The sequence below is a fragment of the Portunus trituberculatus genome, chromosome 12 (genome assembly GCF_017591435.1).
Source record: "Portunus trituberculatus isolate SZX2019 chromosome 12, ASM1759143v1, whole genome shotgun sequence".
Lineage (NCBI taxonomy): Eukaryota > Metazoa > Arthropoda > Malacostraca > Decapoda > Portunidae > Portunus > Portunus trituberculatus.
In genome coordinates, this window is record NC_059266.1 from 10,613,543 (window position 1) to 10,627,700 (window position 14,158).

Here is a 14,158-nt window from a genome sequence, read left to right on the forward strand (position 1 = left end):
GCCTTCTAGTGGATGCTAGTTTTTGGCCGCTCGACCTCCGGCGCCAGTCTTCGATGCTCCGGTGTTGGTTTCGCACTCACCGTCTTCCCGATTCTGTCCCTTGTCTGTCAATATTGCGGGACTCGCGTTCGCGGTAGAGATAGCGGTGTCTATTATATCTCATAGGTCCTTGGACCAGAGTGCCTGGCCCAGGGCCATGACATTTTAAGGTTTTTGGGAGAAGCAGGCCTTTTCCCAAAGCTGTGAATTTTATTTAATTTTATTCTATGTATTTTAACGTTTTATATATTTTATAGTTTTTTTTAGTTCTTACCTTTTTACTTGTATTGTTTTTGATTACTTTTACTTAGTGTTTTAGATACACGTTAGTGGCAGTCAATTTATAATAGCGGCGCCATATGACCTTTGTTGTTGCAGAGCCATGAAATTTAAATCCATCCATCCATCCATCCTTTGCCATTTGTGGAGTGGTTTAAAGTTACCTACATATCACCATAATACCCAGGTTCTAGGTGGTTACACTCGAGATGAGCTTGGGTGGTGATATGGTCCCTAATATGGGTACCACTATAAATAAAATTGCCTGCGCCACTAATGGGCGGAAGCTGAACAGCGCTTCCCATACACTCTTCAAGTCTGCCTACAGGCGCTATAGGCCTTACCGTACAAAAAAAAAAAAAAAGCTTTGAAATAGTTCTACTTTTTTTTTTTTTTCAAAGAGCGATTCAGGAGGAATTTCTATTCGCAAATTCTAACATTAAGATTCAACCTATTGAGGTTTGTCCCAAAAACAATGCACTGAAGCCGACACCTGACATCCACCCTCAGCTGTGGAATGGATTAACTACTTAATCCTGACTGCTCAGCACTGTTTACGTGGCGTATATTGTTTTGCGTTTCAAGTCTGAGAGAATGGCGTGTTGGAGTAGAGAGCTTTATTGGAGGAGATAATAGCTTTTCACTGATATATTCCTTGAACCAAAAAAGTTATGAAAGACGAGCTCTTACTCAAAAGCAAATCAATGTAATTTTTTTTTTTTATCTCTTCTCGTTAATGTCCAAAATATCATGTGGTTAGGTTTGACCGGTTTAATCAAGAACAATTTAGATGAACACGTATTAATAAAATACTCAAAACATTAATATTTTCCTACAGAGTTCCAAGTTGAAAGTGAACTCGCCCACGTCGGCCGAAAGAGCTACTCCTCTGTTTCAGCAAATATTTAGTCTCAACACACACACACACACACACACACACACACACACACACACACACACACACACACACACACACACACACACACACACACACACACACACACACACATAATGAACAAGTAGGATCTAGTCTAATGAAAGAGGCGCATGTGCACACACTATAGAACAGTCTAAACCAATCTCAAATTCGGAATTGTCCCAGTCTAGGACGTCGCCCTTCCCTCTGGTGAGACAGCCAGAGATCGCCGCCATTTCGTCTCCGCGTAGCCGTCGAGACCACACGTTCATGTCCGTGACAGATCCACTGCGGAGGGAAGGAGAAAGATCAACAGCAGCTTCCTTGGGACTACGTTGTCAATTGTGCTGCCATAATGTTGATAATAATAAAAGCAATTGGTGGTTAAAAGGAGCTGTGGTAGTTAACAAAATTGCGTGTGTGTGTGTGTGTGTGTGTGTGTGTGTGTGTGTTCTATAATTTCCTTCTAGGGGAGATTTATCACAACTTAAATACATCTTAAGAGTGTTTATAGACTATATATGAAACTAATGTTAATTGTATAACTAACTATATCGTTCGTGCTCCTTTCATTGACATTTTTGATAGCTGGAGTTATAAATATTACTTATTGTTACTGGGACACACTTTGAGGACTTCAATGCGTCATACACGAATACTCACTCATACACACCTTAAGGATTCCGCGGCGTCATAGACGTCTGCCGGGGCATCCTGGTCCTGGCCCAGCACAATGGTGCCATCGGTGTCCATCAGCACTGTGTTCCTCGAAGCCCGAGTCTTGTCCTTGTCGTTACCAAACGTGTTTGTTGCGTTCTGACGGTTACAGTTTGTTTCTTAAATAACATTCTTCATTATAATATCAATAACTCTCTCTCTCTCTCTCTCTCTCTCTCTCTCTCTCTCTCTCTCTCTCTCTCTCTCTCTCTCTCTCTCTCTCTCTCTCTCTCTCTCTCTCTCTCTCTCTCTCTCTCTCTCTCATGTATGTGTGTGTGTGTGTGTGTGTGTGTGTGTGTGTGTGTGTGTGTGTTACATCTGCTCTTTGTGATTGTGCTAAAATTAAAATTATTGGACTGACTCCTTGTGCGCTATAAATTGATTAAATCAAATTCTCTCTCTCTCTCTCTCTCTCTCTCTCTCTCTCTCTCTCTCTCTCTCTCTCTCTCTCTTGTTATTAAAGTCTTATTTATTTGTTTAGGTTTGTAAAAACGGTTTGGAACAATATTTTTTCTTTATGCAAGAAGGGAAGCTGGCCAAGGGCAACAAAACTAATCTAAGAAATCACTCACTTGATTGCTAGTTCCCTTAAAGTTCTAATAGATTTAGCCAAAAGTCTGGGACAATTATCTTGAAACCTCCCTCTTAGAAGTCAATTCTTAGGAAGATGGAAATACATAAGCAGGCAAGGAGTTCCACAGTTTACCAGTCTGCAATGTCTCCGAGCTTTTCATAAAGCAAACTATAGTCAAAGTGTGAGACACGTGCAGAGAAGTGAATTGAACGTCATAAACTGCTTCTCGCTACAAAAGAAAAAACTATTAATTGATAAAATGACTGATTAGTCTACAAAACCAGAAGACAAAACAGAAAAGAGTAGGGAAAGATGAGGTAAGATGGACTCATGGGGTAAGACGGATTCCCTTTTCAAAATTCAAGTATAAAGGCCGAGTTTCAAAATTTAACTCCTAGATGTCCTTCACGTCGCCCAAAAATGACGTCATCACTGCCAGCAGGCACGCTAAGTTTCCCTTGCGCTTCAAAAGGAAAAAAATTATCATTTTATGCAGTGCTGATGTTATACGCACAAGGTAAGACACTGCTTGTTTTATATTGAAATAATTATTATAATGATTTAGTACTTATGTTATACATGACCATGAGTGTATACATGATATATAGATGCCAGAAATTGACATAGTATACATAGATACTCTGGTAAACGTTTCCACAGTTGAATATTTACTAATGGGGTAAGATGAATGCCATGAGAGGGAAGGGTGGGTTTTTGTGCTAACTGCAAAACCTGGGCTCATGAGTAAAGTGTAGGGATAGATGGTGACGATGCTGAGGAAGATGCTTTGTGTTATTTACAGTATGTCATGTAGTTGTGCAGGAAGAGATGATGATGAGGGAGAGTTTTTTTTTTTTTTTTTTTTTTTGTTTGTTTGTTCGTTTGATTTATACCAATAAATTTGGCCGATGAGCAATGTGAAAGGATACAATGATGAGGAGCAAGAGTTTTAATCTCTGCTTTATACATATAAGGATTTGTTTCTTCATGTTCAGTTTGCGGGGTAAGATAGACCTCAGGGGTTCCGTCTTGCCCCATCGTTTTATTTTTTGCCCATTAGAAATTATTATTTTGTAAATTCTCGTGTTTCATTGTTCTCCTTCAAAAACCGTGACCCGGGTGTGGACTTGGAAGATAACATCCCAAAGCACCACCACAAACCCACAAACCACCAAAAATCATATAAATGTGGTTTCTAGACTCAATACTTTGTTAAGTGGTCCGTCTTACCTCACCTTTCCCTACATTCGCTGACCTGTGTTCTTTTGGTTTATTGCTTTATCATCGTCATTACCAGTATCATAATTGTCATCATTGTCATTATTATTATCATTATTATTATCATTATTATTAATATTATTATTATTATTAATCATCATCATCATCATCATCATCATCATCATTAAAGTGGTAACCTTCTACAATCTTAACTACATTTATTCTCTGTAAAAATTTATATGAATGAAGAAATTCCATCCGAATTAAGGAATGCAAACAATTACAGAAAAGAGTGACAAAGAAGCATAAGGGAATGACAGAGTGCACGGCGGGCAAGGCACTGCCGGCACTGTCCGGTGTACACAATGAACGCCTTGCACCAATCTCTGAAACAATCCTACCACAACCTCTGTCTGCTGGTTAGTCCCCTCGCTGCCTCGCGCCCGCGCATGGCACTCAGCAAACACTGGCAACCGACATGCTGTAGGTGAGCCACAGACCACGACGAACTTCACACACCTAATGTTTGCTTTTCTATTTCTTTTGAGGTTACGATGTATTTATACTATAGTGTCTCTCTCTCTCTCTCTCTCTCTCTCTCTCTCTCTCTCTCTCTCTCTCTCTCTCTCTCTCTCTCTCTCTCTCTCTCACACACACACACACACACACACACACACAGTTACCCATGTTACACTAGATCCAAAATGTTATTAATTTGTTTGATACCCTTATCCCTTTCCTCACCTTTGCCTTCTCTCCATTGAAGTAAATGGTAGCTGGTTCACCCGGAGCGATGGCTATGCAGAAAGCTGACCAATGCATCAGAGGAGTTACAATCGTTGTACTCATACGGTAGCGAGCAGCCGTCACTATTAACTGCAGCCCCAGGCGATCGTGATCTGGATGAAAATGATGACGTTCTATCTACTATCGGTGAGAGGATACACAGATTAGAAAATAAAGCTTGACAGAATTTCAAGATCGTTAAAAAATAATCAGTTACTAATTAAAAAATATTTTAGTCTTGGTTAAATAGGGATGAAGTTAGATAAACATGTAAGCTTTATAAAGAACGACCACAAAAAATCTTGTAAATTTAATCATAAAACGAGATTGTGAATAACAAGTTAAATGAAACAAAGTTGCAACGAGCAGAAGCCAGAAGGCCTAAACATGTTCGGCCTCTTTCCCTATCTCAAAAATAATGGATGGAAGGGTCAAAGGTTAGGCGACCCGGTGCTGCATCTGTCATGGAGATTTAAAGGGTTTTGGAATGAGAGAGAGAGAAAGAGAGAGAGAGAGAAGAGAATGTGTGTGTGTGTGTGTGTGTGTGTGTGTGTGTGTGTGTGTGTGTGCAACGCGTTTCGGCCCTTCCCTATCCCGTCGATCGCTGCTTTCAGGCAAGCCCCGACAAGCCGCCTCCCTCGTCACCTCACCCGTCTTGATCTCGCCTGGGTTGGGTAGCAGAGCTACCCAACCCAGGAGCAGGCAGATCACACTAGGCCTCTCTCGTCATGAGAAGACTTGTACCTGCTGGGTTCCCTTGTCGTGGCGGTTAGACGAGAATGGACTTTTCTAGGTTGGTCTCGTGAAAAACAACGGCGTTTTAGGACTCACCAAATGCTTTATAACGTACTTAAGTTCTCTACATATTTTCTCCCATTAACCAATACTCTACGTTAGGTTGTATTAGTCCTTAGTGTTGAATTATTTTATAAAGTGTAGCTATGTACTTTATCATGATGTTGTTATACCTTTGGTTAACGGAAACTTATAAGCTATATAGATATTTATCAAGTTTTTTTTTTTTTTTTTATGTTTTGTTAGAGTTACGTGGTAGCATTCCTTGGTTGAAACAAACCTCTCTATATTGTTGCCATTATCGCTTACTAGTGCCTATATAAAAGTAGGAAAAAGAGAAGAGGCAAGATAGAGAACGAGAGGAGACAGCAGACAGTAAAATTTCAGACACTAGAACAAAAGGTATTGTGAACTCTTCAGTAACTCAGCTGTAACCTCAATGAACGTTTCCTTTGGTTTCATAACACAAGGTGACATCAAAGCCTCTCCTCTGAAGACGACTCTTTTCCTTCAAACAACGACGGTCATATGGCGTCGCTACAAGAAATGAGATCAAACTAACGTGTGTATATATAAAAACGAATTAAAAGTAATTAAAAAAAACTATACAGTAAAAGGGAAAAAACTAAAACAAAAGTATAAAACTAAAACTAAATGAAAAAATAATATGAAATAAAATAAAATAAAATTCACAGCTTTGGGAGAAGGCCCGCTTTTCGCAAAAACCTAAAAACGTCATGGCCCTGGGCCAGACACTCTGGTCCTAGGATCTTTGAGATATAATAGACACCGCTATCTCTACCGCGACAGCGGTAGAGATAGCGGTGTCTTAACTCATACAAATCAGGGCACTCTACCAACAGGTGCCGCACGGTGAACGGCACCAAGCAGTCCTCACAGTAAGGCTGAGGGTCCCGCAATAATGCCAGACAAGGGACGGAATCAGGAAGACGGTATGGGGGATTAGATGTAGGAGCCACAACAGCGGAGGTCATATGGCGCCGCATCAAACTATTAATTAAAACAAAAAGGGTTTAAAACAAATCGTAAAACAACTAAAAGCAAGTAAAAACGATAAAAGTAATGGTAACTATAAAAAAAAAAAACTACAGTAAAATACATAAAACATTAAAATACATATAATAAAATGAAATAAAATTCACAGCTTTGGGAGAAGGCCAGCTTCTCCCCAAAATTTAAAAACGTCATGGCCTTGGGCCAGGCATTCTGGTCCAAGGACCTTTGAGATATATCTCAAATAGACACCGATATCTACCGCGACAGCGGTAGAGGTAGCGGTGTCGTAACTCAATCAAACCTAGGCACTCTTATCAATAGGTGCCGCATGGTAAGCGGCACCAAGCAGTCATCACAGTAAGGTTGAGGGTCCCTGGTCAGGAGGTACCTTTGTGTAAGGTACGTGTGACCTATACGAAGTAGCGTCAATAAAGTCTTTGCACGGCGATCCCGGACATGGGTGTATGTAGTGATCTCTCCCATTTTCGAGGTTGCGACCCCCGTTAGTCATCTCCTTTGCCAAATTGCTGCAATCGCCATTCGAATTGCATGAAATACATCTCGAAACGGAACAGGGGAAGGAGATGGAGCGCGACTTGCTGCCTCTTTAGCGAGGCGGTCTGCGTGTTCATTCCCTTGAACACCAACGTGACCAGGGACTCAACAGAACACAACACGATATCCTCGTTGTGTTAGAAGATATAGCCACTTCAGGGCTGATAAAACCAAAAGGTTAAAGGATATAGTGCAAGAGAGAGAAGTAAGAGCACTGCGACAGTCACTAAAAATTGTAAAAGACGAAACCGGTATAGTAAAAATAATCTGTAAAGCTAGGACTATGGCAGACAGCTCCGCAGTAAAGACGGATGCCACTAAAGGAAGGCTGCCACACCGATAAAAAGAGGGGAAAACCACACTAAACCCAACGCCTGCGTCGGATTTGGAACCATTAGTAAAAACAGGGATATCATCAGAATGCATAAAAAAGTGTTCTAAAAACCATGTGTGGGACAGAGCTGGCAGAAAATCCTTCTTCCCATCCATGGCAGGAGGGCATAATGAGGTAACAGGAAGCAGCCAATAACCAACTCGTGGGAGCCGGAAAGAGTACACAGGAGTGGGGTCGATAGATAACTCCGCCATGAGATTTGCAACTCGAAGGCCAAAAGGTTTAGGGAGACTCGGTCGAGTGACATACGCCTGCGAGCGCGAGTCCCGCAACATTGACAGACAGGGGACAAAATCAGGAAGACGGTGGGTGCAAAACCAACACCGGAGCATCGAAGACTGGCACCGTAGGTCGAGCGGCCAGAAACCAGTATCCACTAGTAGGCTAGGTATTGGAGATGTCCGAAATGCACCCGTAGCCAAGCGGACACCTGCATGATGCACGGAATCAAGCGTGCGTAGTCGTGCATCCGTTGCAGAGGAGTAGATCTCACAACCGAAATCCAGCTTTGGAAGGACTAGTGTACGGTGAAGCAGCAGCAAAGTGTCCCTGTCTGCACCCCCAAAAGGTGTGACATAAAACCCGAAGAAGGGATAATGCCTCCCGACAAGACACCTTAAGAGAACAGAAATGGGGAACCCAGGTGAGACGGTTGTCAAACAAAAGGCCAAGATATCGAGTCGCCTCCACGCATGAGAGGCGTCTATTGGAGCTGAATACTTCCCAGCAATTCGGCGGACCGTAAGAGGGGTGTGGGCATTAATGGAAGACACATAAGCTTTCCAAGAGGCTCTCTGTGCCTCTTTCACAACGCGTCGGGCCCGAGCTCGGCAGCGCCGAAAAGCTTCCAGGCACTACGGGTCCCCACGATGTAGCCGGAGACGAGAGAAAGCCGCCCGTTTCTCTTGCACAGCTTTAGTGCATGCTGCGTTCCACCAAGGAAGGGGACGCTTAGTAAAGTGACCGGACATCCTAGGGATTGTTTGAGTCGCTGCTGAATATAAAAATATCGGCAAACTAATCAACAGACTCAGCACAAGTAGAAAAGTCAGCCAACGGACGGATAAAAGAGCTAAGGTCTGTGAATTGAGACCTATCTGCCTTGTCTAAAACCCAGCATGGAGGCCTGGACTGTGGCTCAGAGTTCACAGATTCCAATAAAATCGGAATGTGGTAACTACCGTGTAAATCCGGTAGGACCCGCCAATTAAAATCAAGGAAATAATTAGATGTACAAATAGAAAGATCGATAGCTGTAAAAGTCCCAGTAGGATTATGGAAATGTGTGACATCCCCAGAATTTAAAATCTCCAATCCCTCATCCTCAATAAAAGAACCAATTAAAACCCCACGAGGATTACTAGCACTTTCATCCCACAATGGGTGACGGCCATTAAAATCTCCCAACAAGAGGAAAAGCGGAGTCAGCTGATGCACCAGGCCGTAAAGCTCACCTCTGGAGACAGGAACCCGAGGAGGGAGATATAAAGTGCAAATAGTGTAGGATCGTCCCATAAAAACCTTAACAGCAACCACCTGAAGGGGAGAGTTGAGTTGTAAGGGGACAATAGGTATGTCTTGACGGACTAGGATAGCTGTGCCACCGTGGTGGCCTGGTCAAGGAAAGGAGTGCTAAAAAAGGCACGATAGCCAGGAGGACTAGATTAAATACTATCACCTAGCATAGTCTCTTGTAAAGTTACGCAGGCTGGAGAGAACTCAGACAATAAAGGTCGGAGTTCCCCCCACGAGGCGCGAAGGCCTCTACAGTTCCACTGTAGAAGCTTGAAGATGACTATTTAGGTGCAGTGGACGGGTGAGACTTTTGAATAGGCTGCCCGTGGCTCACCTGACTAGAAATAATCAACCGACGAGAAGACACCGGGAGTTGAGATGTACCGGGTCGTTGGACCGCAGCCTTTCGGTCTACCGGTGAGTGATGCGAACCATCATCACTCCTACCGGTCATCGGAAGACGAGGGTCAGAATGGACTGATAGAGTGGGTCCACGAGGGACGGCTGTGACAACATCATCGGACGTCTTCATGCCAAGACCGTCCTCATCTCAAGAAGCTCGATCTGAGACGGGGAGCGTCACAGGAGGCTGAGCAGAAACAACTGGAGCTACCATTGCAGAGCGGTCCCTGGAGGACTCACGGTCACGCGCACCGGGAGAAACCTTAGATTGTTAAGGCTGAGCTAAATCTATAGACTCCGCAGAGCCGCGGTGCCGCTTGGTCAGGCCCTTCAAAGGCTTAGGCGATACAGGTGGCAAATGGACATCTACTACATGGGTTTGTTTGGTCGAGTCCGTATTGTTTTCGTCACTTGTAAGAGATGACTCAACCGAGTCATTGGACAATACGGCAAATCTGTTAGCCAGATGAACAGGACCACACGCCCCAACAGAGCGAGAGGTAGCAGTAGGCGTTGTCTTCGGACCGGCAGACTCACGAGCGGCCAATGAAGCATAGGATGTCGCACTTGTACCGTACTTCTGACGGTACAGGAGTTCACAGCGGGTGCTACCGAGGCAATGAAAAAAATAAGCTACCGCATTGCAATGCTACTCAATATGTACAGAGCAATTACCACATCGAGAAGCTTCCTTATACGTACTTTTGCCGTGACTGTACCCATAACATGAGAAGCACTGAAGAGGACGAGAAACAAAACGCCTCACCCTAAGATTAATATGTCCGACATTAACACGGTCAGGGAGGGGGGACCCAAAAAAGGTGAGAAGGACCATGTTGGAGGAGTTCCTCATCTTAGTCACCTTCTGGACTGAGTTAGGACACATAGCCAGTATTTCCTCCTCAGGAAATTCAAAGAGATTCTGACTGTGCACACAACCTTTACTGTAATTAAAGGTGGGATGTGTCTTAATAGTCTCAAACATGCTGTCAGAAGGACATGGTAGATGTTGCAACATCCTTGCCTGCGTGATATTTTTCGCTCGCACTAGCACCCCCTTACCATATTTCTTGAGGTTTTCCTCAGGAATCGTGCCGATCTCTTTAGACAAGTACCGGGTGGCATGGATAAAATTCCCGCGCCAATTTCTGTAGTACGCCACAAACCAACGTGGAGGCGGGATGTGGCGGACTTCAGGAACTGAACTCTCTGAATGGTGGTCAAAAATATTTGGGATGTAGTCCATTTCACTGTCCGAAATATTGAGAGAGTGGAGAAGTTCTGTTTTGAAGCCAGAGCCGGTAATGGGAAGAGATGCTACATGTTCATAAGCCAGATGGGCTTCGTCACATGAAAGAAAAGTCACATATCAGCGGTTAGATGGAAAATCCTTATCATAAACAAGTCGAATGCGAAGAACCGTGCCATACACCTTGAGAAGTGAGTGCAAGGCGTGATAAGAAAATGATGGGTTAACATTTACCATCACAAGGAAGTCATATGCAGCAAAAATACGTCCCTCAGAAGAACTCCTAGAACAGGAGACTGCTGCGGGAGGCTCTTGTGGAGGGTAATCCTCCTTCCCACTCAGACCTGAAGATGAAGTCTCGAGGCCAGGTCAGCCACCTCACGAGAACCTGACAGTTTTTTGTGTTTCACCATATATATAAAGTTACACAAAAAATGGCTCCAGGGGCAAGGGAAACCACGTACTGGGACTACAATGGGAGGGAGCGCTGGCTGCCGTGGACGGGGTACCTCGTCTCCATGCGGACCAGTCGTTTTAAAAAAAGGTCCTACATGATACGAAAGTTTGTCCACGACAAAGCTGAGACAGCCCCCCCCAAAGCATCCCAGCCTGGACACCCAACCATCCAGCACAGGACGGCCCCTATTGGGCGATCCCTCCAGCGGGTGGCTCCGCTGATCCACTGGCAGCCTACGTAGGAACCATTTAGTCTGGCCCCTCACTGGCGACCGTACTAGCATGGGTATCCCTCTCCCCCTCGAAAGGGCAGAGCAGGGGCCTAAACCCCCTTTAGCCTAGAAATTGCCACGCCCATTTCTGTAGTGCGCCACAAACCAACGTGGAGGCCGGATGTGGCGAACTTCTGGAACTGAATTCTCTAAGTAGCTTTCAAAAACATTTGTGATGTAATCCATGTCACTCTCTGAAATATTACGGGACTGGAAAAATTCAGTTTTAAAACAAGAGCCGGCAAGGGGCAGAGATGCTACATGTTCATAAGTCAAACTTGCTTCATCACGTAACATAAACGTGACATAGCACCGATTAGAAGGAAAGTCCTTGTCATAAACCAGTCGAATGCTAACAACCGTACCATACGCCTTGAGAAGAGAGTGCAAGGCATGATAGGAAAATGATGGATTAACATTTACTATCACAAGGGAGTCATATGCAGCAGAAATACGTCCCTCAGAAGAACTCCCAGAACAGGAGACTGCTGTGAGAGGCCCTTATGGAGGGGAATCCTCCTTCTTACTCAGACCTGAAGATGACGTCTCGTGGGCCAGGTCAGCCACCTCACGAGAACCTGAATGTTTTTGTGTTTTCCCATATAAAAAAAACAGTAACACAAAAGATTAGCCCCAGGGGCAAGGGAAACTTCCTACTGGGACGACAATGGGAGCGAGCGCTGGCTGCCGTGGACGGGGTACCTCGTCGCCATGCGGGCCAATCGTTTTAAAAAAAGGCCCCACATGATGCAGAATGTTTGTCCACGGCAGAACTGAGACCCCTCCCAAAGCATCCAAGCCTGGACACCCAACCATCCAGCACAGGACGGCCCCTATTGGGCGATCCCTCCAGCGGGTGGCTCCGCTGGTCCACTGGCAGCCTACGTAGGAACCATTTAGTCTGGCCCTTCACTGGTGACCGTACTAGCATGGGTAGCCCTCTCCCCTTCGAAAGGGCAGAGCAGAGGCCTAAGCCCCCTCTAGCCTAGCTCGCCAGGTCACAGGGGCAAGCAAGCCTCCCCACCGCGACAAGGCGGTTCCCATCTGGGGGGGGGAGGCGGGTGAGTGGACCAAAATGTCTCCAGATTACAGAGAACAGCAGAGTAATAACAATTGTAATAATAATAAAAAAAAAATCTACTGGGGTGACATGACGATAACAACAGAAGACTTTTATGCAGAATGTGATCTAGAGACATTTTTTTGGGGGCGATAATAATAAAAAATGTGATTAAATGAAAATTCATACTGAAATAACAATCCCACACAGGGTCAAGAGTTAATCGAATGTAGGGTAGAAACGTCTTGAGACTTCCCTCTACATTGAGTTCAACCCATAGGAAGATTGATAAAGCAGAAGCAACCAGAGTTTATCAGAGGAAGGGATGAATAGTTGAGAATACAATAAGTTAACTCTTACATGTAGACATAATTGGGATGAGAGAAATAAGAGTCATGTGCAGCGAGGCTACAGGAGTAGGGGACACATGCAGTTAGAAATATCAGAAGAGCTCGTATGAAAAAGAATAGTGATAGGAGATAGCAAGGGATGCAACACTACGCAGCGGTGATAAGACGAAAAGCTTTTGATTCCACACTATCAAAATTAACTGTGTATGGAACCGTCCACTCCCCCACCCTCATACATGTAAAGTATATTCCATACATGCCAGGATAAGGTCCCTGAACAAAACGATTCAGAATGTGAGAGAAACTGGCAAACACGACTTAAAACGCCTAACATCATTGAAGCTGATTTACTTAGACAGGAGATGTGAAGTTTCCAAGCAAGATTATAAGTAAAGGGCAAACCGAGGATGTTCAGTGTAGTAGAAGGGCAACTGTTTGGGAGGTTATATCGAGTTGATAAAAAGAAGAATTGAGTTTTTGAGGCAGGGAACAACAATAATTTTGCTCTGCTCAGATCAGAAATTTTAGGAAGATTAAAAGTCAGGCTTTTTTTTTTTTTCTCGCTTCCCTCTGTGATCTGTTTAATTTTTGGTCTTCTATGTAAAGACATGGAGAAGTGCAGGATAGTTTCATAAGAGTAGGAGTGGACAGAACAAGAGGTTTTGGTTTCGAAGATCATTGGTGAATAATAGGAAGAGAAAAGGTGACATGAAAGAATCTTAAGGAACATCACTGTTAATATATTGAAGAGAAGAACAGTGGTCGTCCATCACAACAGCAATAAAACGGTCTGGATATCTTTCTTCTTCCTCGCACTCCTACTCTGACTTGATGAATTTATGATGTTCATTTTTCAAGATATTACATGTACATGACATAATTTGCAGAAATGATTGGTAGCTAAAGAGACAAAAAGTGATACGGTATATGCTCACTTAATGAACATGTAACGTGTATGAAGGCAATTCAGTAAAGAAATGATGGCCACAACTCAATATATTTCAGGTGGGGCAAACACAAACCATAAAAAGACAATCATCAAGTTACCTGTACGGATTTTATCACCCTTGGTATTGATATACGAGAAGACAGTAACCTCAGGCCTGTAGTAGAAAATTCTGACTCTGTAGCAAATAGTGAGATCAGTTAGAGTACGGGTGATGTTCCCAAGCCACCGTGCATAACTCGACGTGTCGGGCACGAAGGACTCTTGAAACGAAATCACTTTGCTGACTCCATCAAGCTCAGACGACTCTGACAGATGAAAAAAGTATATATATATATATATATATATATATATATATATATATATATATATATATATATATATATATATATATATATATATATATATATATATATATATATATATATATATATATATATATATATATATATATATATATATATATATATATATATATATATATATATATATATATATATATATATATATATATATATATATATATATATATATATATATATATATATATATATATATATATATATATATATATATATATATATATATATATATATATATATATATATATATATATAT

At 42.9% G+C, this 14,158-nt stretch overlaps 1 protein-coding gene across 1 annotated transcript; it reads right to left on the minus strand.

The window, feature by feature from the left end:
- Positions 1-1,289: 1,289 nt before the first annotated feature.
- Positions 1,290-6,331, minus strand: LOC123502647. Its single transcript, XM_045251812.1, has 5 exons — positions 6,182-6,331; positions 5,577-5,639; positions 4,488-4,667; positions 1,908-2,050; positions 1,290-1,522 (listed from the first exon to the last, which is right to left on the minus strand). Exons 1-5 carry the CDS (start codon positions 6,329-6,331, stop codon positions 1,345-1,347), a joined length of 714 nt encoding a protein of 237 aa, XP_045107747.1. The 3' UTR covers positions 1,290-1,344.
- Positions 6,332-14,158: the final 7,827 nt, after the last annotated feature.

Coding starts and splice junctions, on each gene's coding strand:
- LOC123502647 (XM_045251812.1), bottom strand. CDS start 6,331: ATGCGGCGCCATATGACCTCCGCTGTTGTGGCTCCTACATCTAATCCC. Junction 5,640..6,181: donor TCACCGTGCGGCACCTGTTG/GTAGAGTGCCCT, acceptor ACTTTTATATAG/GCACTAGTAAGCGATAATGG. Junction 2,051..4,487: donor TCAATGGAGAGAAGGCAAAG/GTGAGGAAAGGG, acceptor TGTAACCGTCAG/AACGCAACAAACACGTTTGG.